General features: G+C 42.0%; 1 protein-coding gene across 1 annotated transcript; it reads right to left on the minus strand.

Moving 5' to 3' along the window:
- Nucleotides 1-1,488: 1,488 nt before the first annotated feature.
- LOC124293381 lies at nt 1,489-2,520 on the minus strand. The gene is made up of 3 exons (XM_046734143.1): nt 2,376-2,520; nt 1,887-2,127; nt 1,489-1,748 (listed from the first exon to the last, which is right to left on the minus strand). The coding sequence occupies exons 1-3, from the start codon at nt 2,433-2,435 to the stop codon at nt 1,732-1,734; spliced, it is 318 nt and encodes a 105-aa protein (XP_046590099.1). The 5' UTR covers nt 2,436-2,520; the 3' UTR covers nt 1,489-1,731.
- Between the last annotated feature and the right edge of the window lie 22,363 nt (nt 2,521-24,883).

The raw sequence follows: 24,883 nt of genomic DNA on the forward strand, positions 1-24,883 counted from the left end.
TATGGATTTCCACCCATATATACAGAATAGTTAATTAACAGACAAAGTTTAGAAAAATAATGATAGTTTATACGCTCTCTGCAATCGTATTTTCTCGATAGCCACACTGAATTTAAATTTCTGCACATTGTTCTGAACCACAAATCCATTGTTTCTTATTCAACGCTCGTTAACTTACGTACAAAAGCTTTCTCATTGGTTTGATTTCGTTAAGACTAAATGACTTCATTAAACGAAAGTATTCAGTCTTTGCAAAAATGTGAGATATTTGTTTAACTTGAGGTTAACCAAACACACAAATCCTCTAGTTATTTTTATATTAAGATAATGCCTTGCGGAACCTGGCTAAACTGATAGTTTAAAACGGATCAATGGAATGGAAATAAGAAATGAGCTGTATACAAAATTAACGAGGACATCCCAACTCTCTAGAGCTCTAACTAAGTTCTACTCCGCTGATTTATCTTCGGTATTTTTTAGCGGTCCTAATACAAGACGACAACCACGGTATAAGAAGTAACGTACTTCCGGTATCTCAATACTCGAGAAATTGACGGATACCGGGAAAATCAACAGTGGGAGAAGGTATAAGAACAGAAAACAAAAATGACGAGTCAAAGGTTAGGAATGTTACATCCCCCCCGCCGGTTACAAACGTGTCCCCTAAAGCAAGACCAACTCCATCGCTGCGCCAACCGCATCGTTGGCGCCCAGTTGAGCACCACTCTCTCATTTCTAGGTTACACGCGCAGCTCCGAGTTTCACTTTTTCAGCTCGTCGCCCGCCACACGCTGCTGATTCTGCTTCTAACGACGCGGGGCCTCGACCGGCGGCCCTCCACGGCCCTCCACGGCCCTCCGCGGTGCCCTCAGCTCGAGCGCAAGCTTCGACTGAAAACCAACTCGGTCCTTCCTACTCCACGTTACGCTCTTTATGGGTTTAAATCCTACATTTGTTTAGCCACAGTTGTGGAACTGGTTCGAACGATGTTTGGACCCCACGCGCGATTACAACAAACAACTTTTAGGTTTCAACCGTGTTCCGGTATTGCAATAGGTTTACGCCGGAAATGTAATATGTTCTTTTCGCGTTTTCATTCAAATTTATTCAGGGATAACTTTCTGACGTTTTACAATTTCGAATTAATCATACATTCTAAATGGTCGACAAAAATCCAAAATATTTACCAAATTGCTGCAGTTTACCCATGAATTATTCACTTCTACTTTCTACCCTTTCGGAACAAATTAGAAGCACGTGTCAATTCCGCTGAGGATTGATTTAATTCATTTACCTGACACAAAGAAAGTGGGGATTAAAACCTGTGGAAGTTTATACGCGATATTTTGTTACCATGTTCAAATACAGTATTATTGCGTTTCTCCTATACACAATTTTGTTAATAATAATCCTATACATAATTTTGTAAATAATCATGACTTATAAGTATATTTAAAGTTTACAAAAAATTATGGGAAGAAACCGGAAATAGAGACGAGATCAAAAAATTATAATTGAATTGCAAATATCTGTGCGTCTGATACCTGCAATCACGAGTAGAGTAGATCATCAGTGTGAAAATTCGCAACTACCTAAATAAATCTTGGGCATATTTTTTCCAAAGTCTTGAACATACTGTATTCAATCATTGTCCGAGAAAATCGAAAGTATCAAGACTCTCATTTGCGCTTCATCCACCATTTCAGTATTGTACTCACCACAATTTCACGATCAGCAAATTTTTTGTACTGTAAAATAAACATGTCAAACACTTACCTATGCGGTAATACTTCTAGACGTTGTCGGAGAGATTTTTACCGCAAATATCGCAGAAACAAGCAAAAGAAATATAAGAATTTCATCGTTCCAATATCGCTGATTCATACCTCTACGCATATTCGTAATCACGAATGGTCCGTATGCCACAAAGGCTGGATTGAGACTTTCTATCGGCTTTAGAACGGAATCACTGTTCGGTAGTTCCACCTCTAACATCATTTGCGAACAATTTTTTTGTTGTTTGGGTAATTTTTTTTCACTAACGAGCATCTGCCATCTCACAGTTACAGTTATTGCGTTAGTGTAACAGTTTTCTTCCTTTAATTTATCCTCGTTTGCAGAAAATATCTAAAACATTAAAATACTAGAGCATTTTTTAATAACTTAAATTTTTTGCGGAATAAATTTTCCAACTTCTTAAAGCATTACAGGTTGTACACTTTCTTAGTTTTGGCCAATTCGTTTCGATCAGTTTCTTTTCGTGAAATTTCTGCTTTCCTAGTTTTATATGTTTTTTCCTACACTACAGAAAACTTTGACCTTAATATGTATATTCAAATACAAATGAATCTTACGTTACGAATTCACTTAATTACCTTCATAGGCGATAAAAGAACACGATTTGGGCACCGTATATCACAGTCTATTGGCCGCATTGTATAATAACAGCTGACGTTGTGAATTGTCGAGTTTTCAGCGCATGAGAGGTTGCGCCATGCACGATCCGTCACACTTTTGCTTTTGTGCAGAGTGGTTTTTCTCTCTTCTCTTTCTTTCGTCCTTTTATATTTGTCAGACTGCTTTTTTATCGTTTTGTCCCCCTTTTTTTTGCAACGCTCAATGACGTCGTATGCAGCGTCGTTTCGCGTCACTTTACAGCCGCGACATTGCTTCGCGTCATCGGGAGGGAATTGGCTAATTATACGCACAGATATCTACCGATACTTATGCGTACATTTGGCTGAACTGTAAGCATATAGAGTGATTAAGTCGGATTTGATGATACGATAATGCGAAAGTGACGAATTAAGGGTGTTCGATTAAGATTTAAAAGTAACTGATTCATCGACTTTTTGAATTTAATATCTCATACGAGTGATACGAGCTAATCACATTTCACGAAAATGCTCTCTAGAATTCAGGTTGACGTTATACGGAGATGAATTGTGTTCGTAAATCGTATAATAATTCATTATACCGATAAGAGCGTTTACTACATTTCTTTTGCTATTTTTTGCGCGACATTTTTTCAGTCGAATAATACTCTAATGCAATGATAATTGGTTGACAAGTGAAAAATGCTCGTCTATTCAGATAATCTCGATGAATAGGAACACTCCTGTAATTCTACTAATTCTAATAATACTAATTTAATAATTTTACTGCTTTGCCTTCTTGCCTCCCGTCTCATCAATAAAATTACAGCTAACAGTAAGCCGAAAGCTCGGCGATGCTATTGATGATCGGCGAAGGTAGACCGCGATAAAGTAGGTAAATATAAGGCGTGACAGCGCCAGGGGGAGAATGCAAAACGTTGACACGTAGGAATAAGAGTGGCTGCGCCGGGTGAAACTTGCTCGCTGCGGCAGCGCCGGCGTATACCTTTGCATGTATGTACGCGTGGCCAGAATAAACTTTGGATGAGTTTCGATGAGGGACTTTCGTTTTTTAACCTTCGCTAAGGTCGGTCGCGGTCGCTTGCCGCGCTGACCGAACCAGCCGGGGCCACGTCTGCGTCGCTGCGTTTGAGATTTGCTGAGCTGCGCTGAGCTGAGCTGCACGCGTTACTATTTGGACTAGCGTGCGCGTAGAGGTAAGCAAGTACCTACCTACCTACCTACCTACCTACCTACCTATCTACCTACCTACCTACCGCGATCACGCGGCCCAGCCGCAGTCTTTCTAGAGAACGGGGACGCAAATAAAATAGCGTCGTGTATACACGGCTAGCCATGTATATGCACATGTAGGCAGGTAGGTAGGTACGAGAAAACGAAAGTGAAACTTTGCCACCGAAGAACGGACGTAACGAATAATATTAGCGACGCGTTGACACACTTGTACGCTTACCGAACCGAGTCGCGGCGCGTCCCGTGCCTCTGGAGAAACACAACTATCGTCCCAAACATGTCGGAAAATGATTTTTACGCCAAAGAAAGAATGGGACCCGTCATTTTCATGTTTCGTATTTTATTTAGCGTTTTTTTTCTCGCCGCTCCTCCAACGCGTATTGACAGTATGCTTGACCGTCGTATGGGTTGATCGTATAACAAGTACCTACCGAAGGGTCTGTCTCTCACAAGTATCAAAGATTTAGCCCAGTTGACGTTTCGTGGAAGGTGAATATAAATCGAAGGAAAATGGGGTGACAGAAATGTCGGAAACTCGTTACGAGCAAAATTAGTTGCAAGATGATCCGATTCCGATGAAACTAGTATAACGAGCTTGCCGTTGCTGACGCTGCGGGACATTCGGATAATAGAACGGTTGGATGCATGAATCGACTTGTTTTGTTGATCGATACTTTGCTTATTCATAATACAGAGAAGAGAAACAGGAGATTGAGGTATAAGGTAGGCATGTCGAATACGTAAGAGAGCGCGGCGGACACTTTCGCTGCAGGCGGAGTCTTTAAAGCTGGTTGTTGAGTCGAGTCGGGTCCGAAGCTAAGTGTGTCACCGGGCTACTAAGTGCAAATAAAATGCGATCGTCGAATGTTTTCAGCCAGAGTAGATATTGCGTAACGTGGGAAGTTTAGGTAAGTGTGTCAGCGTGGTCAGTATAATACGACGACGTCCCCAACTGCGTCTCCCTCTAGCTCAATGCCGACTCAATGCCGAGCTGTTATACATACGTGTCTATGCAAGCCTCACACCTATACCTGCGGCATGCCGACGGATGTGTTGATTTATAAATAACCAGTACTAATCCAACTTTCTTTGGACTCTTCGTCCCTGCCCGAAATCGCTGCGCACCCACCGCTCCAAGGATGGAAGATTAAACCGCATTCCAGACACCGAAATCAAAACATCTGAACGATTCACCACAGGAGCGAATTTTCTTTTCCGGACAAGTACGGTATCTGTATTGGGATCGAGACACGTGAGTTGTACATGCTAATGTGTTAATATTCGCAAACCTTCGTACAGATTTCTCGAATAACAGAAAAACATGTTAATGCAGATTTCTGGAAGGATTTGACCGAACAATTTTCATCCACCTATGTTGACGATTTTTAACGAAACGCGAGATTAACATTCTGTACAAAATATGCAGATATTAAATATCCAAACCAATCTTAACTAGAATACTAACTGTATATAAAAAGTGCAAACTCAGGAAAAAATGTGTACCCGACGAAGTTCGTTTCGTTTCGTTTTGAGACAATCGTGAAAATCATCCTCATTCTAAAAAGGAATCAGCTTGCATCGCGTAAAAGAAAAAAGATTTTTAATTAAAAAAAAAACAAACAAAATGCCACTCCAAACCGTGTCCTAGGGAATGATTCAGCTAGTTGTATAATATTACCTGTGAGATAAATCTCGTTTTGGCGCATAGTATCCAAAGTTCCGAATTAAATATTTTTCTGTTTCTTATATTTTTTCACGAAACCATTCCAGTGCAAAATCCGTTCTATAACCATTACAGGATATTTCCTGCAATGTGCGTAACAATTTGATCCTGCCATGTGCATTGATTGACCCAAACAAGCTGGACTTCCGATTCCTGGTCTAAGCAGTCTGGCGGAATGTTGTTGCCACATATCTGCGAAACAGAGAGAGGATCGTAACACAGCAGAAGCAGCAATGCAAGCTTCCGAGTTCAGGAGGTCGAGAAACAATAACAAGATGAGTTTAAACACGCGGGGAATCCGTTCGCCGAGTGCGAGACAGAAACGCGCATGCTTCGGACAGAGTAAAGAGTTGTTACAAGCGGTCGGTTATGCCAGCCCTGCTGTTCTCTCTTTCTCTTTTCCTCGATGCGTGTCAGTAGGACTCGACTCGACTCGAGTCGCGAAACGTAACGCGCTTGCGTTACGTCAGCCGCGCAAGATTCACTTTCGTTCTCTTCGGCGGGATCTGGCGTCTCTTCCCCCACCACGTGACGCCGGCGACGGCCAAGCGTCCTCGTGACTTCCGTTCGCCGATACGACGCGCCCCCTCCCCCCTTTTTCGCCGCGAAGGATTTGCCAGAGGAGTCTGCAGGCTGCAGCGCAGGATAGCTCGCACCTCCGCGTGCCCCTTCTCTGTCGCTGACTTTCTGCACCGTAAAGGCGTTCTTGCCTCTTCAGAACAGGAACATAGGATGTAGGACATGGGCTGGAAGCGAATCTCGGAGCCGGCCCGTAAGGAAGACTATGGTACCGTACTACAATTCAACAGCAAAATGGTGCTTTGAAGCAGTGTGTCAACTGCGTGACTGTATAAATAGTATGCAGCCACCATCACTGTCATCAGCTATCTTCAGATCATGATCCACAGAACGGTAACATGTACCGAGAATTCACTGATCTTCGTTAAGATTCCTTGAATTTATAATTTTAGTGGTTGTGATAGGTTACGATTGCACAATGATACCGGTTTTATGGTCTTGTTTCCGATGTCCTGACTAGCTCGTGGCATCAAGTCCACGTAATGCGCCGGGTGATTTTGACTTGGGCGATAAATGTGAACGAAAGAGACGATGCAGAAGCCGAGGAAGTACTTACCTACCTATTACATACGTAAAAACAAAAAGAGAATAGACGACAAGCGGCACAAACAGTTTTCTGACGTTAGTTTTCCCACACCTTTAGGTTTCGTAACATTGAGACTTTCGTTTTTAGAATTGCCTTGCCGGGCGTGATTCGGCCCGGTTTCGCCGTTCCGTCCCTCCGTTGTGGATCTTATCTGCATGCAAACGTGCCGTGAATCACCGGATGCAGACAAAGAATTTTCACCCTCGAATCCATCAGCGGTAAATTTTAACCTTTTCAGTTACACGTCTTACAAGTCAATATTTTGTTACTCGCGGGTTTTTGGGATCACTGATCCGGAATCTGAAGTCAAAGTTTGATAATTTCTAAATACAAGATGACGGATGTAAAAGCGAGAACACCATCAAAATTCTATGATTCTGGCCTAAGCTTGTTACTCGGGAGATTTTCGGGTTATACGAACTAACAAAGATCATTTGAAGTTGTAAATAAATTGCGATAAGGCTAGGACTTGGAAATTTTTGAGGTGAGACGCTGAGCATCGGGTTGCGACTGAAGGGATTAAACTTCAGGCTCTATACCGTTACACGTGGACTCGAGATTCACTTTTTTACATGTTGAATAGATGAACGAAGCATTGCTGCATCGACTCGCACCACTGCTAGGGTATTGTACGTACCATATGAAGAATAAGGAGCCCTGCAAAGCTGCAAGGCTTGCTCGCTCCTTGCGCGTCGCCTGCACAAGCAATTGCGGCGACTGTCTGCCTGCTGGCTTGCCTGGTTGAGCTCACGATCCGTGACGCTCCGTGACTCAGGATCTAGGCCAATTGTATAACGCCGCTAACGTTTCACTAAAACCATTAAATAATAGACCGCTCATTGCGTTTTCTTTTCTTCATCGCCCCCTCCCCCCTCCCCGCCCCTTCCTCTCGTTCCCCCCCATATCGCTTAATCTCGCTACATTTGTGTTGGGCCTACTTTAATCCTATCGTATACATATTTCAGACGGTAAGAAGGTAGATCCTTGTCCGCTTTTCGGTCCATAATTAGATTTACACATAGGTGTGCATGCGACAGTACGCAGAAATATTCTATTATCTGCAACGCGGTTGAAACCGCAGGGTGTTTGTGGATGCGGTTCGTCCGCTATAATCGTTACTGCTGAACAGGGCGAGAGATTTAGATGACAAATCCAAGTATAACTATTGATCGACACTATTAGTATAGACACGGCTGCTCAGAATTCTATGGATCGAAGGGGTGAGTGGCCGTAATTACCCCGTATTATATTCTTTGTAACAGTACAGCAAGGTTCTTTTTCTAAAAATTGAATATTCCAACATTTGAAACCGAACCTGCGATCAACTCGAACCTTTCGAGCAGCCAGGTAACTTTTTTAAAAAATGGTAAACTTCGTGTGCAGATATTATTAAATTCCGATGACGAGTAAACCGAATGCGCGGTATAGACAAAATTTGCCGTTAGCATATATCTACTGTCGTGTTTTTACTCGAGTGAATTTATACTCTATTCGTTTGTCAGTTGTTGATTAGTTATATTTCACGTATTTGTGGTCAATAACCAATTCAGTTTTTCAAAGTGTCTGATTGTCGCCTGCGTAATTGTTTGTCCAAGAGGCTAACTGACCAGAAATTAACAGAGAGTGTGATCGAAAGCATTTTCCTCCTCAACAATATACGTATACGTACAATGTGATCGAGATCAACCGCATTTTCACTGAATGATGTCACGCGATCCGTTCTATATAAAGATCGTCCGATCCACGGACGCACGTATAGCATCGGGCGAAGGCGGTACCCGGAAGTCGCGTCGGTGTCTTTGTCGTTCCGAGATACTGCGCGAGCTGCTGCATCGAAAGGAAGTAGAGGTTTACGCTTTCAGGAATCAGACCTCAAGTCGCCGGTGGCTGAAGCTCGAACGTTCGCAAGCTCGATGCCCCGGCTGCCATTCAACGGCCCGGAGCACGTACCTCGCCGTATTCAAAGAAGGCGATTGCGGAAACCAAACCGCGAGACCGAATCATCCTGGAAATGACGGGGAACGGCCCGTGATAAAGTTTCCGGGACTTGGGCGCCACCCTCGCGATGCGGCTTCTCAAGATCGCGACGTGGTCACTAATAGTTATTTTATTCTCTATGTCGATGTAAACGACGAATGTCTGTCGCACGTACGAGGTTTTGACATGCTTTTCGGGAAGAGGACATTTTTTGGAGCGATTGCTCCCACGAATGCTGGATTCCGACTTTACATCGACGAGGCTTAAGAACCGATGGTAATATAATAACGACTGGGCAGTCTAATCATGAAGAAGAGAGTAAGGAAACTTCAATAACGTATCCAAGGTCGAAAAATCGCCGTAAAACCTATTCAGATTTATCATATCTGGACCATTCATCGAAAATCGCGACATCGAACTTTTAAAACATCATTGCATTCGCAAATCAATTCCATAGAGCTTGTAATTTAAATCTGTTTAATCATTCTTTTGTGTATACATGTGATACGCTTCTTCTATTAGACTATATGCGGTAATCCTTATGCGAAATCGGCCCTTACATTTCACGTGCCCGACGCTAGCAATTTCTCCGGTAACGAATAAAAATTCCAATAACACCTAAGGGGGCCATGAAAATTGTAGCACACATTACGTTGTTTCTTAATAAGGGAAAAAGCTTCATTAGATCACGAATGTTGGAAAAAGAATTTTCCTTGAACTGTCCAAGTGCGGAAAATACTAGCATAAAAATATTACACCTTTGAAAACCTTGTATTATAAATATCCTTTTTAATTTCAAAAAATGGTCTATTCAGCTGTTTATCCTATCTCGCTTATTTTTCGCGAATGATATCATTTTTAAGTGGCGAAGAAATATGGAAAAAATTTAATCGCTACGAGTTCAAGGTACGAACGGTTTTGTTAAAGTCAAACATTTCATTTTGAATACCAATTGTGCAAACGTAAGATTCGTGACATTATGAGGGCACGGTACGCGAGACAATACGCTGGTGAAAAGTTAATGAACTGTACCAGCTTCCCGGCAAATTTTCGGCTTCATTTGATATCGCACCTTCTGATTGCTTCCGCGCCTGAAATATACGCTTGACGAACTTTCGGTAGAATGTTGGAATCTGAATACGATATTCCGCTGAATGTGAGACGTTGTCATTACAAGCTTGGGATGAATTCACTAACCGCACTTCATATTTCACGCAGAGATCCGTGCACTTCTCGTCGTTTACTCTACTAGAAAATAGAACACATTTGGCGAAGCGGTACGTGATGAAAAAGGTTTTGTCATTAATATGTAGCTGTTTCAACAAAATTAAAGGGCAAACAACAAGCTTGTATGGATAACGGAAGTGGAAGTATATAGGTGAATTTTACGTCGAATTATAGCGTGAAGCAATATAGAAATCTAACCCTTCTTCCGTAGGAGGAATAAATGTCCGTAGGGATGGTCAAAGTTTAAGTCAGGCGACTTATCACGATTTTTCACTTCTGCATGTTAACCGTAGTCAGATTTGGGAAGCTCTGCGTAAGTAATTGCAGGATTTTAAATCCGGCACATCAAGTAGCAATTTTGCATAATCCGAGATCATTGACGAGTCAATTAGTTCACTAAGAATGCCTTTATACCGCATGCGTTCCATGAATTCCTCTTGATTGTCGGGAACTAGTTGAAGAAATCTGGACGAGAAATATGTGGTAGCTAAATGCAGTGGCTATTTTTAAACGCTTGATTACTCCATCCGATTACACAATATACATAGGATGAATTCAAATTCCTAATAAGAGTATCTTTTTTTTCATTCATCGAATTTCGGAACGAGAAAATACAGACCGGGTAATTCCAGAATAGCTCTGCAACAGCCGATGTGCATTTTCTTGGAACACAATCCATCACCGCAAAATATCCGTTACTCGCAATTGTTACAACAATTCTATTTAAATACATATAATAAAATAGGTGAACATTTCCTGGCCGCAGGGAAATCGGGGAAAACTTTTTCATGCGCTGTTCATACCTTGTTATTGTTGAAATGTCCTGCGAGAATCTAGCATATGAGTGGTTTAAAGTTCGTACGAGCAGGATGCTTTTCACATATTTCTCAAGTTACGGACCACGGTCAACAGCCGTATTTCTACAAGGAACCATAGCTTTCCGACTTGAAATTCGACCCCAAATACCTGCAATGTGCTATCGCGGACTCTGTGGAAAGGAAAAGTTTACCACGATGACCGAGGAAAATTTTGATAAATATTTTTCAGCAGACTTCTTATAAAAAAAAAAAAAAAAATGCGACGCTACTAAACATTTTCAAATATTTCAAACAACATGAACTTTTAACAAGTTTGACATCAACACAAGGAAAACTTTTACTCTCGTTCGAGATGTCAGGGTGCATGGTTAAAGGGACTAGAAAAAGGAGAAGGAAAGGATAAATTACACGGTACTTGATCATCGAAACGGTGTTGTCTTGCCAAAAACAAACAACCCGGCATTCAAATATATGCTGAGGACCGAGAAGACAATAAGCCGCAGTGGTTAGTTGCGGTGACGTCAGATGGGTAGGTATAATATGGGAGTTTAACGCGCGCGACACAATTGCAGGAAAACCACTACCATCACCAACATCGTTGCTTCCCCCTCTTTCTCTCGTTCTCGCGCTCTTTTACTCACTCTCCGTTTTATGCGGCGCCTCACAATCAGCTCACACCAGGTCGCGTAGAAAGTGACACCTCGAATCAGGCTCGAACTACATGCTCGTAATTTGTAAAAAAGAAAAAAAAAAAAAAGAAAAGACAACTCTCAACGCTATCGTAGATCTTGAATGAAATAATGAAATAATTCGCCCAGGTTACTCGCTGACTGAAAAATGTTCGGAAATAATATTTAATGCTTTAATTTTAGGATACATTTTTCACCGAACTCGCAATTTTGTGACAAAAAAGAACGCTCGGTATGGTGCTGCTTGGCAATGCTAGTGTTCGATACTGATTCGAGGGTTGAACGTACGAGATATTATATGAGCTATAATCTGACCATACTTACCACAAGGGTATCCATGGCCCGCAGACGCGGTACCTGGAAGAATTCAAGTTGGAAAGCTTCTAAATACAGAAATCATTCCGATGTATCGGAACAAGTGACGCATATAAATATTTTATTATTTTTTGCGAATTAACGAATCCGCGACCATTGCCTGTGCTTATAGTATTTTTCATACCTTATACCTACGCGGGACATCTGTAAGGCTAGCTTCGGCGTGGTAAGTAGGTACGCAAGGCTCGCTGTCAAACCGAGACGCGAAAGCTAGTGCCGCGAGGAGACAATGCCTTTGGTAAATATAGGGCATAGTAATTAAGCGGTTATATAACCAGATGGTGGCAAGCGCCATGCCAGCGCGGAGTGTCGAAGCGAAGCCTGAAATGTCTATCGGGTAGCATATCTGCCTACACCGCAACGAGTGCAGTATGTATATCCACACAGATGCGCGTAGTTATCGTTGTGCGAGCTGTAGAAATTTTATACTCATTTTCGTCGCCCCGCTGGAGATGGTGAAAAAAAACAAAGTAAAAAGAAAGTAAAATAAGTAATTCCTACCACGCTTGAGACTGTTTATCTACGGTAAACACAGTTCAGTCGTATTTAATTTGTAGGTACCTACTCGGGAGTTTGTACTTCGTCCTAAATTAATTCCATCTCTTACGCCAGTGTACTCACTCGAGCAGCAGCTGCAAAACAGTCAATTTTAACGATACTGGGTTGACAACAACTGAATAACCAGCCTAAATATCTCCCGAAACTTACTCGACATCGCTACTGATCGTGACTGAATTACGAAGCGCACAATCGCAAATGTATTTGTCCTAACACTTCTGCCGTCGCGTCACACTATCCACGCACTTTGGACTTTGAGAACTGCGGTTTCACTTTCCACCAAAGAACACAACGCTGTAGATATATTTGTGGTAAACCTAGGACTGGCTGCTCATACACGCTCACCATTAGTCGGTCACCCATGCATTTTCTCGACCTGAGACTACAGGAAGCCATTGTCTTGTATACCTGTGCGGATATAAAATGCATAAGTTCAAGTCCCGATGTATCATACATGTATATAAAAATGCTGAATATCCTCTAAATGACAATGCGAGGGAGTTGAGAAGCAGGATTTTAGATAAGCGTACCTAACAGAAGCCATTGTCGTAATTCCTAAATTACTCTCGCTGCGAGAGAACGAGGCACCGCGTGACACCCGATAATAACTCATATTTTTTTTATAACATGAGCGTGAAATGGACGTCCCGAAGTGCCGGATACATCGTTATATGATTCGTGCGATCTTTGGCCTACAGCACAGGGCGAGGCCCCGAAGTATTGGTAAATCGTTATAATTGACTAACCAAAGTCTCCAATTCAGTTCATAACATCAAATTAGAATTTGAATGAAAAATTTAGTGAAAGTTGAAATAACCGCTGATGTGTAATCTCCTGGTCCCCCGGTAAACATGGATTTAAATTCTTCCACGTGTTGTTTCTCGAATTCAATTAATTTGAAGTTCATAACATTGTAAATTTAATTCACGATAGCGTGCGAATTGAATTTTCACAAATTTGGTATAAATATGTGAGAAAAAGAAGAAAGAAGAAGGCGACGAAGAAGGAGATTGAAATATCAAAGAACGAATGATTTCGAATGTGAAGAATAACTATTCGTCCACCTCTTGGATTTTGTTGAAACCTTAGCTTCTATCGGTACAAGGAAATTTTTTATGTAAAACGAACTTGAGAGTCGCTTTAGATTCATCTTGAAGATCTTCAGAATTCAAAATTAATCAAAAACTTTTACCATCTCCATCAACTGTTCCTATGCCGTTGTATCGAAACTGTCCATAAAACGATGGAACATAGCGATTGGTTATTACAGGGATGACGGTCACTTTGCAATGCGTTATCCGATAGAAAAAATCAAATCATTGACCATGTTTTTTCGCGTCTGGATGGTAGATCAAATATGTTATCGATTATGATTAATTAATATATGTGGCTTGAGTAACTTGCAACACCAATGATTACATTTTGCCTCCTTTGAAATAAAAGACCGAGGTCGGGCGGTGATCAAATGGCGCTGACAACCAAGCTCTGAGGTCATGAGGACATTTTCCAACGGATGTCTTCGATCCTTATTCCATCGTCGTTTTGAAAAAGTGTTTTCCGCCTCTTGGAAACGTTCCGACGTCCCGCACGTACGAACATTCGTAGGTACCTAGACAAATAGTAGGTGGACACACCTGGGGTACAACTCGGCACGTATACAGCACGAAGAGCCGTCGTTACGGTAGGTCCGCGGTGGATGGCGTACCTACCTGGGTACATACCGTACCTTACCGCACCGCGGAGAACAGCACCGAGCCGCGTCGCGCCAGCTAAGCATCGCTGGTGGCGTAGATTGTGGTTCTCCCATTTACCCAGTTCCCCTCGCTGTTATGTAACCAAGTGAAAGTGGCACAGCAGTGGTAATCGTCGTCGGCAGCGGCCGCGATCCATCGACGGCAGCACCTCGCGTTTATTCCACTCTCATATACCTACCTATCTCGTACCTATTACCTTATACCTATTGCGCGGAGTATGAATATAAACAAAAATGAAATTTAATCAGAGACAGAATATATCGCAGCACATCGAATTCCGACCAATTACGACGCTCCGGCGTCTCGCGTCAATCACCAGAATTCGCACATTTGTATATCGATGTTATCTGCGTAGGTGTAACGCTGTTCGCGGATTAAAGACGCGGTAAAACATGATAAGCCATTTGACTCAAGAAATTCAAAATCAATCACGTTGATGGTATCGCGGGAACATGGGGTGTAGGATTTTCAGAATGTTATCGCACCGAAAACCATGATACCGATACGAATGTTTCAGTTCCATCAGCCAATCGGTGTGGCTCTCGATCAAACTATTTTTTACTAATCCCCTCGATTCGTACAACGAGAAGAGAGGAGATTTCAAAGCTAACAAAAATCGATCGATTGTCTCAATCGATCCAACGGGGCGGAGTTGAAATTTCGAACTAGAAAAATTCCGAAAGAACAAACTGCCCAAAGGGTGCAACTCCGACGGGTCAAAGTTCCGAAAATGAGAAAATTAAAAAATCTGAAACATCGAAGTTCAGAGTGATCGAAGATTTTCAGTACTGTGGTTCAATAATTTTCAGCTTGGTGAAATTTCGCCACGTTGATTGTTCTTTGTTTTGGATTTTCGATGTCTTTGCGTTCAGCATCCTGGTCATTCTGATTTTTGATTCTTCCGATTTTTCACACCCGCTTGTCGAGTAAACTACGCTGTGTGAGAATCTTCTAATTTTCAAAATTTTATTCCATCAAAACTCTACCTTTCGGAACTTTGCTCTATCGTAACTTTAATTTCCGGAACCTTGCATTTCGGAACTTTGAGCCGTCGGCCTTCCGACGATTCTAAACTTTGTTGTTTCTTCAAAGTTTGATTTCCTTAGTTCAAGTATTGCCATCAAATAATTCGAAATTTGGCGCTCTTGAAACTTTTCAAATTCGGAACTTGAACCCCGCCCCTCTCCAACTTATACCCATCTTCGACTGTTATTATAATTCACCCAGTTCATCCCCCAAAGTAACGCACTTCTAGATCTTCTAATAAACTGCATTATATCGTTTGCGTAGGCTCCTCTGTACCATCGAAATCACCCGAATCAACGCCAATCAATCAAAAATTTTCAATTTTTTTCTCTTCTCGAGTAAGCGTAAAACGTGGGTACATAATCAAATAATCGCATAGCCCAGCGAGCGCGGTCGACGACGCACGTGACGGTGCCGTTTCGAGATAATTTCCCGACGCTCGCGCAGCTCGACGGAAACGTCGTAGTTTCGAGCGAAAATGTCCGATACCGTCAGCATCGGCTGCACCACGTGACCGGGACGTGCGAGGTGCATTTTAGAGAGGAACCCCTCGCGGAGCGGCTGACCCAAATATCAATCAGTGAAAGTGGCACGGCGAGCCAGCCAGCAACACGAATCACCCACACGCGCGTCTCTCGTGTGTACGATTCTCTCGGCTCTCCCGCCCGGTCAGAGAAGGAAACAAACAACACGGGCACGTATTACTGCAGCCACGTTAACACTGGTATACCATACCCACACTCCTCGTTGAGATTGTTGTCTTAGTTGGAGGATTCTGAGTTTAGCTAGATCTCGCGATCGTTGATGCCGTAACTATTTTTTGCACCTATAACGTGCTCGTTCGTTTTTTACTAACTCCCTTCTCATCCTTTCCACTTATCCTCAACAACAAGCGTATTCGTAGCAGATACCCGTACGAATATCGGTACGAATTAGTTGTGTGAATTGCTACGTCTGCATTGTACGTGAATATGCATGCGCATGGTATACGGTATATTCTATCACGTTTGATCGTGAATTTTAACTAACTTTTTGGCATTCATTTTATTACAAATTTTATGTGCAATGACGTGAAGAACTATGGGTATGCTGATTGAAGTGATTCTCAATGTAGTCATTATCGAATTGTGGCACTCCCATTGGTTAACATATTTCGAAATAAGTTCCAAAGAAATGCAGCCAAAACCCCAAGCTTCTATCCGAATTCTAATAGTTCTGCAGCAAAGCCAACGAATTTTCCCACAAACATTTCTCGTCCGCAATTTATTTTTTTCCCTCGTCGATGTGTTGTGTCAAAGGATTTGAGACTACATGAATTTCTTACCTACAACCATGGGCATTCGATACAAATTTTAAACATTAGAGGAAGAAATAAACACCGCCAGATGTTAAAAAACACCCGTGTTATTCAAGTGGAAAAATTCGACGGCTTCGAGGTAGAACCTGAATTAAAACGAGAGCCTGGGATTTTGGCTGCGCTAAAAAAAATTATCATTTCGCGATATTTTGGCCTATGAGAGCAACAAAATTCAAGAATTACCACATTATAGAATGAGGAAGACTCTAACATCGGTCATGTCTACAATACTATTTTTAGGTTATTTACGCACCTACTCAACGGTGAAGGTTGACATAAAAATTAATTACAGTAACCGAAATAATTCGATATGTACAGCTGTGTATGCCGAATTGTCGATATTTAAAAATAGTACAACATTCGTTGTGAAACAAGTGATGCACTTACAGGTACCTCTCCCATAAATCCGTTGGTTTAACTTTGGAATTACTAACGAGATATATAATTATACCCTGTGAAAGTTTCCTCGCGGGTTCTTGATACCTGAATTACCCTGTTCAATAGCGTATTTGCGATGCCGCCTAGGCACAAGGGGTATCTATCCCTGAGATATCCCGCAATCGTTCATATTCGAGCGAACGATAATAACGTAGGTACGCAACTCCTTTCCTCAAGTCCTTAATCGATTAACCAGAATACGACGATTAATACCTAACGAATATAAAAAAATGCTAATAAAAAATCGAAAGATCCTCAATTTCTGGCACAACCCCGTTGTAAGATCTGCTATACAAACATAGCAGAGTAGAATACACGCCACCGCAGGGGGCAGATGTGCAGATGAGTTCTGGTGCACCTAAGAATAGGTGAGGCTCCTTGGCCCAAGCTTCGATTCACGCCTCGCGCCCTCTCTTACACCGACTTGCCACAATCTGCCTCGCTTACAAGCTCCCGACGAACATCGAGGTTCACCGATTTCATTCTCACGATCGGTGAATCAGGTATGCCGGTACATTGTCAAAAGAACTGATCAGGCTTCCCAAAGCAGACCGCGAATCCACTCGGCACAATTCATCGCCATATTTTCTAACTAAGACCGCGCATGAGGTTCGTGCCCAGTTTTTTGGAGGGAATTTCAATGTGCGGAACGACGATTCGAAGAGCTTGAGTGGGGCAAACTTGAGCGATGCATCGGACCCGTGAATCGAATGTAAGGGGGAGGAGGAGGATGCAGGGAACGAACGGAGGAGCGACGCGTGCAGAAGACCCAGATACGCGCCGATCGGATCTTCACGCGGGACGCATCAAGGGCTAAAAATTTTCTCGCCCGTCTATTATTAGCGTGATGCCCTCAATACGAGGATGGGTGGCGGGACGGGCAAAGAGAGGCTGCAGACGCTGGGCGAGATCGGCTGCGGCTAAGCGGATGCGTAAGGTTGCTTTTTCCAATTTCAGCGTGGAACCCACGTTGCATACGTGCTCCGAGGAGTTTCCCGCAGCTCCCGCCATATCTTCGTATCTGCGTGTAATTTGATGTTACGATTATTATAACGATCCTCGGGTTTCCGACTCACCGCTCCGAGTTCCGTCGGAAGTTAACGCGGTTTTCACTCGGGATCCAAGAACTTCGACGTTTTACCGGGAAATAATATAACGACCTAGCGTACCGGCGGAGGAAGACTCGGCCTCTTCGCTCGTGCATTCACGTTCTTTTCTCAGCCTAACATAGGCGGTACGATTATGGGAGCGTACAGTTTTTCAAACTATTACAGCTTTACTTTTTTCCTTTATTTATACAGTGATCCAATACGTAGGTACTCAATATGTACACCTGTGAATTATATTATGTTGAATGGTTGAAACGACTTTCCATTAACTCGCTCGCATTACAGACAAATACCTAATAATTTGATTAGTCTAGATTGATTAATCTTTGAGAATCTGTTTTTCCACACTTTTTCTCCATTACCGCCGTAACCACCATAATTTTATCTACTGCGGCACAAATACGCGTGGTGCATTACACAGATTCTACTTCTATTTCATGGAGTTTCGTTGATAGTGCAGTCTCTGAGACGTGGTCTCAGAGTCGCGTCGGATGACCTTTCGATGACTCGCAGGGCAACGGGGTCGAGCAACCGAAAACGATGCCGCGGACTCCGTCGATCCTAGATTTTCCACATTTCTGAACCCAGATTCACGGGACACGGTCACTTTTCACCGTCATATTTTGCTGGATTAGTATACCGAAGAAAGACAATCTTGTCGGTTTTATTGTGATTTGTATGAATGAAGATTCCGAGAAGTGTCGTTGGGATTTCTTCTCATTCTACGAGAAAAGATGTATTCTGTAACGTACAGCAAATTCTTCAAAATTGTACATTTTCCATTTTTTATCGATAACGTTTACACAGCGTTAACACTGCGTGATATGAGTTTGTGCGCAGATACAGACCTATGCGTACGTATGCAAACACAGATTCCACGTAGAAGAATAAAATTGTACTGATTACATGAGCTGATCGCGGTGTGCGGTAATCGGTAAGTCGCAGAGATCCGAGTACCTATATACAGCATAACAGCCTTCGCCTTGATAGTTCTGTACCGTTTGTTTGTCGTGTCATTGCCCGTTACTCATACTCTGTTTACCATTTGTGTATTTTATAGGCATGTGTACAACAATTGTTTTGCCTTCGAGCATTATCAATTTTGAACTTCGTAAAAATTCTGAATTTGAATCGGTGTCTTACATTTCCTTGAAGGGCTTCTGAAATATGGCGAGTGTGAAAGTCGCGAGAAAACGATTAGTTAAAATTCACTGCGTGTTTGTTAATTGCCGAGTAAACTGTTGACGGTAATTTAGGGTAGGAGGAAAGAGCCACCCTCTTTTTATGGTACTTTTATAGTAATTTTCACGATTACCAACAAAATTTTCAACTTATTAATCCATGAGCTTCCGTATCTCGAAAAAGTTCAACATTTGACTGAATCAACGTCTTCGAGAACTCTAATAAGGAGATAAAAATGTTGCAAACAACGTACAACATATAAATAAGAATTCACAGACAAATTCTACCGGCAGCATCGTATCTCATTAATCGATTTTCCGAAAGATCAAGCGAGAGCTATTTTGAAACCGGAAGTTGAATCCGTGGAGCTGACTTTCGCAGCACTACTTCAGCAAACGCAAAGGTTTGCATTTATCGGCATTTACCTTGCGAATCGTGCGACCGGTGCGTACCTCGATCTGAAATAAATATAGAAAATGGACACCTGGGAGATAAATAAAAAATTTCATTGAGCAGCTCAGCTGAGTAATCAAGACTCGGATAAAATTTGCGCAAAAATGTCTGGCTAATGCGGGCGCGTACGCGTTAACACAAGACGAATCTATCCTTTTTTACGAAATTTTCTTGCGAAACTTGAAGTACGTAATTTACATGCGTGTAAGAGTGCACACAATGCGATACACAAGATACGTGTAACTACCGTAAAACATATGCCGTTTTAAGAAGCCCGCAGTGCAATGATCAAGGATTGTAAGAAGTGTGCAAGTGATGACAAAGAGAAACAGAAGGAGAAAGAACAAAGGTGAAGAAGTTCAGCCGGAATCTTGCGGTCGTGCGTCACTAGCAGCCGGAAGCGGAGGGCTCGGAAGCTCCTTAATAGCATTTCTATAGCTGGTAGTTATTTCTTCAATGCCAGATTATATCACTGTCTGTACGTATATCGATGTACCTACGGACACGCATGCCGGCCGAATGTCAGGCCCTCGGTCCAAAGTATGCAGGCACATAGGCATGCGGTCACTTTTTGGACAAGTCGGTTACATTGGCAATGCAGATGCCGCCCTTAGCGGCCGGCCGGCGGTGGTATTGCGCGCGCTGAATCTCTGTCAGTGTTGCCAAACCTAAAGAAATTTCTTCAAGTCTAAAGACATTAGAGTCCGTTCAAAGAAAAAAGAACAGTTGTTTTCTTATCAAGAAACATTGCCGTTTAGGCAGAAATCTGAAGAAGATTCCTGAAAAAATATGCGCCGATTAGATATCGACTGGAATTTTCAAACGCACTTACTTTACAAGTTGTTGGCCCCAAATATTAAAAATAAAAACATTGTATATAAGTAAAAGTTCTTAATACCTTTATACTCACAACTCAGATTGTAGGATACAAATGTATCTGTGTTACCTCGTTCGGTAATTATCATTATCTATTTCTCGGAAAATTGCCCATGTTATAAAGCGAAAAAATAATATATATCATGTATTCCTGTATTTATTGAGTTTCAATCGAGGTTTCAATACCGTCGGATATCACTTGTGAGAATGAGAAATATGAAGAATTGTTCTGGCACCATTTAAAAAAATATTTATCTAATAGGTTGGCAACGCTGATCTCTATTATCAACGTAATCCACCTGTCCAAAAAATGATTCTTCTCAGAATCACTGTCCTCATGCGTGCGTGATTAGACTAAACTTTACAGGCACGTGGTCAGAAGCAACCGAGAACGGAAATGACTCGCAGAGTAACGGAGAAACCGGAAAATCGGACAGAACGAAGGAGGAAAGAATAGTCCGTAAGTACGTGTGAGTCGGCACGGGATCCCGAGCGGCGAAATTACGCGGCTTCCTTCCCTTCCCAACGCATCCGCCTCGGCAACGAGCGTTCGCTCAGCGGCGACCTTCAAGGTCCGAGTGGCCCGGAGCAGCGACTCCGTCGTGGAATTGTCTGCAGGAAAGTGAAAAACTGCACGCACAAAAAAGTGGGGGAAAAAAATTGTAAGTACGGCTGTTTTTCAACCGCGGTGAGCATCGTTGCAGGGGACAGAAGAGTCGGCTGATATACACGATTACCTCTTTCTTTTCTGGCCGTTCGAATCGGGCGAACGTGTTATTCGAGTGATTGGGCAACCTCGTTACAGCATCGACTTCCCGGGGCTGAAGCGGTCTAACATGCGACTCTCGGCGTCTCCACTGATGAATTTTTCAGCATTGTGTTTTTAACGAAAGTATTCTCGAATCGTTAGAAATTTTTATAAAAATAATTTAGGGCGTCCCCCGGTCGATTTCAGAGTTGCCGAGTATATCTTCAAATATCGAAAATGGGCCTTTTAAACCCCCATTCTATACGCAATTCTGAACAAAAACACTTTCGCACATTTCTTTATTTCTGTATCAAATGAAAATGGATTTGAATATTTTCGTTCAGAATTGCGTATAGAATGGGGCTGTTGAGCCCATTTTCGCTTTTGAGATACGTAGACTTTGATATTTGGACATACGTCACGTCGAAATCGACCAGGACGCCCCCATAAGGATCCTACTATGTTTGGCATCAAATAATTTGGTCTAACGTTACTGAATTCTGTAACCACAGTACCAATCTTACCGTGTTTGACTTTTGTTTTTTGTTTTTTTATTTATACATCTAAAGATACGTGGCATTTTTCTACATATATATATGTTTAAATTGGATTAGTCACATGGTATCAATAGACAAAATCCGATACTAATTGTGTCCGTGCAACTGGAAATGCAATTATATTTTTCCCGTTAACGTATCGTTGAGATTTTAACCAGGACATCTAAACATGACCGTAATTAATTTACGCGGAAGCCACAAATCCCACACATGTGCGTAATGAAAGTCCTATCTTTGGTTTTTCCCATTGATATTCATCCACAATCGTGGTTAATTAACTGTACAGAGTCGTAGCGAAGCCGTTTTGATCGCCTGCGGCGGGAACGACGGTTTAATTTTGACCTATATTAAGTTTTCATTTCTCTAAATTATGAAGTATGCGCCACTTTTACGTCACGATTTAAAATAATAAACATATTATCCATGTATATGGGGCATTCCATGTCAATTCGCCGGGCCATTGGCCTGACCCCTTCCGATTTTGATGTCCAATTTATTTTGGGTTTTGTTTGGTCCAAAATACGACCTCAAATTTTTGGAAATTTTTATTTCATTTTTAAGGGGTTGCACGAGCTCACAAATCATAAAATTGTGAGAAAACATGAAGAGGGATCGTTTGTAAATTGACGATTTTTTTTCACAGAAACTAGGACCCAAAACTTATTTTTTCGTCCTAGTCCGAAAGTGGACCGAGAACTAGCATTGTTGATTTTTTTTTCAAGAATATTTTATTTTACTTTGCGGACGAAAAACAAAAAAAAAATAGCCTAGAAAATAAGGAAAGAGGCCCGAAAATTGTCGAAGAAGCTCTACTTTTTACTAAGTTACTATTTCATATCTACTTTTAATGTAAGAAAAAAAAACAAGTTTCACAAGAAAAAACTATTTTTTTTGTTTTTTGTCCGCAAAATAAAATAAAATATTCTTGAAAAAAAAAGAGATCAACAATGCTAGTCTCGGCCCACATTCGGACTAGGATGAAAAATTATGTTTTGGGTCCTAGTTTCTGTGAAAACAACATCGTCAATTTAAAAACGATCCCTCTTCATGTTTTCTCATATATGTATATATATTATCGTGCTTGCATTACGCGGAATTAGTGGCTGCCTGCGGCACAAATTCAGATTTAAAACGGAGCTTTTTCCTCATTCTTTACTAACTTGAGTTCTGTCAAATCGTAGGATTACACCATCTTGCAGGCCTAATAAATGCCTTATCAAGACTCTTACGAAAATTCTTCAGAATTCAACAACGGATCGCGTTGATACTGAATTTCCGCGTTCTCTTTCACCATGTTATCGCCGTGATAATACGGTGTTTCGTTTTGCTCAGCGCTACTTAGTTGTCATGGTAGGTAAAATAGCTCGACATTCAAGAGTTTAACCCTTCGCAATTGGCAAATTGTACAAAATTGTTTCAAACTTCGGGTAATTGTAGGCTTGCGATTGAGAAAAGTTGATAAAATGACCGAATCGTGACTACAATACGTGCAGCACATTCTCACTCGGTTTAAAGTCACGCTGCCGTTTAACTAAATTCCGTACCATGAGTTTCATACTGTTTCTTCAACGGTCCAAAACTTTTCCTGGCAATCGCAGCTGAGCGCGAATCCCATACTCATTCGTAATAATAATCAAAAAGTTTGAATCGATTTTACCTCGGAGGAGAATCGATGAATCAAGATGAGGCTGAAGTTGGTAAAGTTAGGGTGAAAATCGTTATTGCAAAATCGTAGAATAATTTTGAAGAAGTTTGCTTCTCAAAATAAGAGGATATAAAAGAGAATGTAAAATTGGATTCCCTGAATTCGTGAGTAATAGTTTAAAAATTCGAAAGTCCGACATCCCTTGAGAGCGAATCGAGTTCCTTGGCCGCGGTTCGGCAGCGTCGTTTCTCCCGCGTTCTTCGCCGACGTCGGCGTCGGCGTCGGCGTCGTTGTGGCGGTGGGGCCAGCTTTCTCGAGAGGAGAGCACCTTGGCACACTTACCGCAGCGTCGGCACCGACGACGGGCAACCCCACGCCGTCTCCGTCTCCGTCTCCGTTCCTCGATCGGCGGGGACCGAGAGGTCGGTTATATAACACGAACTGCGTCGCAGTCCGACAGCGTCGTGACTCCCGTTGCAGAGATTCGCTTGGGTATGTGTATTGGGTGGGTGCCGCCCGGAGGCATTTCGTCCAAGGTTATAATATGCGCCGTTTGCCTCCGCGCCTTATTCTTCCTTATTTCACCCTTCCGACGTTCCTTCGAAGTTCAACGCGCAACGTCAATCTCGTTTTTTCGTCCTGCCTCGAGCTTTCGTCTACTGAGATTCCTCCTCACTTCCAAGGATGTACCTTTGTTCGAAAAATTTTTTGGGTTTTGATTTGTTTATACGTAGACGAGTTCGGTCTTAGAAACATCTTGTAGCCTGTAAATGGTTCATGGAAGGAACCGATAATATCACGGTACAACCAGCAAAAATCCAAATCGTTTCGTTACGACATGGTATACGTGTGAGGATGATCTCAATCGCGGTAACTATTATATGCCAAACTTTCATTTGTTTGAATGAAATTCTTGTATAATAGCTATCGAAGCACGTGTGTGAAGTAAAGTTCGCTGCGATAAATGCGCTTAAACGCATTTACCGCGCCTGCAGCGGATTCGCTTTCACTTGCAGTTACAGAAACGTATACATATACCGACAAATCGTAGGAACGGTATGTACGCATATCGGTGCATATTATAATGGGTAAGACGAAGAGTGAAATTGTAAAATTGGGAAATTGTGTTGTGAAATATTTCCGATCATGCACGCTACCCTAGAGCTGCACTAAAAGCCTTGCCCCTTCTCGCATTCGACAAAAATAAATTTCCACGCTCGGGGGGCATTGGTGAATTTTTACATACTCGATACTCCCTTGCACTGTACACAGGTCGTTCTGTATAAGGGTCCGAGTTTATCCACCTGAACGATTTATTTCGAAAAAGTACGAAACGGTTTAAAATAATTTATATACCCATGTATCAAAGTTTTATTACCGCGTTTCGGCCTTGGAGATATTTTTTTCTCATCCGAGTTTGTGAAATTTTTTCAACCTTTCAATTTCCTTTCTTCTTTTTAGCCATACAAAATTTTTTTATCGCTCGCGAAGTTAATACGTAATTGAAAACTTTTCTTATTTCGTCTCCGTTCAATAAATGCAAGACAAGTCTGGTGACTTGTAGAAAACGGAGACGA

The sequence above is a fragment of the Neodiprion lecontei genome, chromosome 3 (assembly GCF_021901455.1).
Source record: "Neodiprion lecontei isolate iyNeoLeco1 chromosome 3, iyNeoLeco1.1, whole genome shotgun sequence".
Lineage (NCBI taxonomy): Eukaryota > Metazoa > Arthropoda > Insecta > Hymenoptera > Diprionidae > Neodiprion > Neodiprion lecontei.

Excerpts from the sequence above, each read along its gene's own strand:
- LOC124293381 (XM_046734143.1), bottom strand. The coding sequence starts at position 2,435 with ATGCGGCCAATAGACTGTGATATACGGTGCCCAAATCGTGTTCTTTTA. Across the intron at positions 2,128-2,375 it reads TTCTTTTATCGCCTATGAAG|ATATTTTCTGCAAACGAGGA; the intron begins GTAATTAAGTGA and ends TTAATGTTTTAG.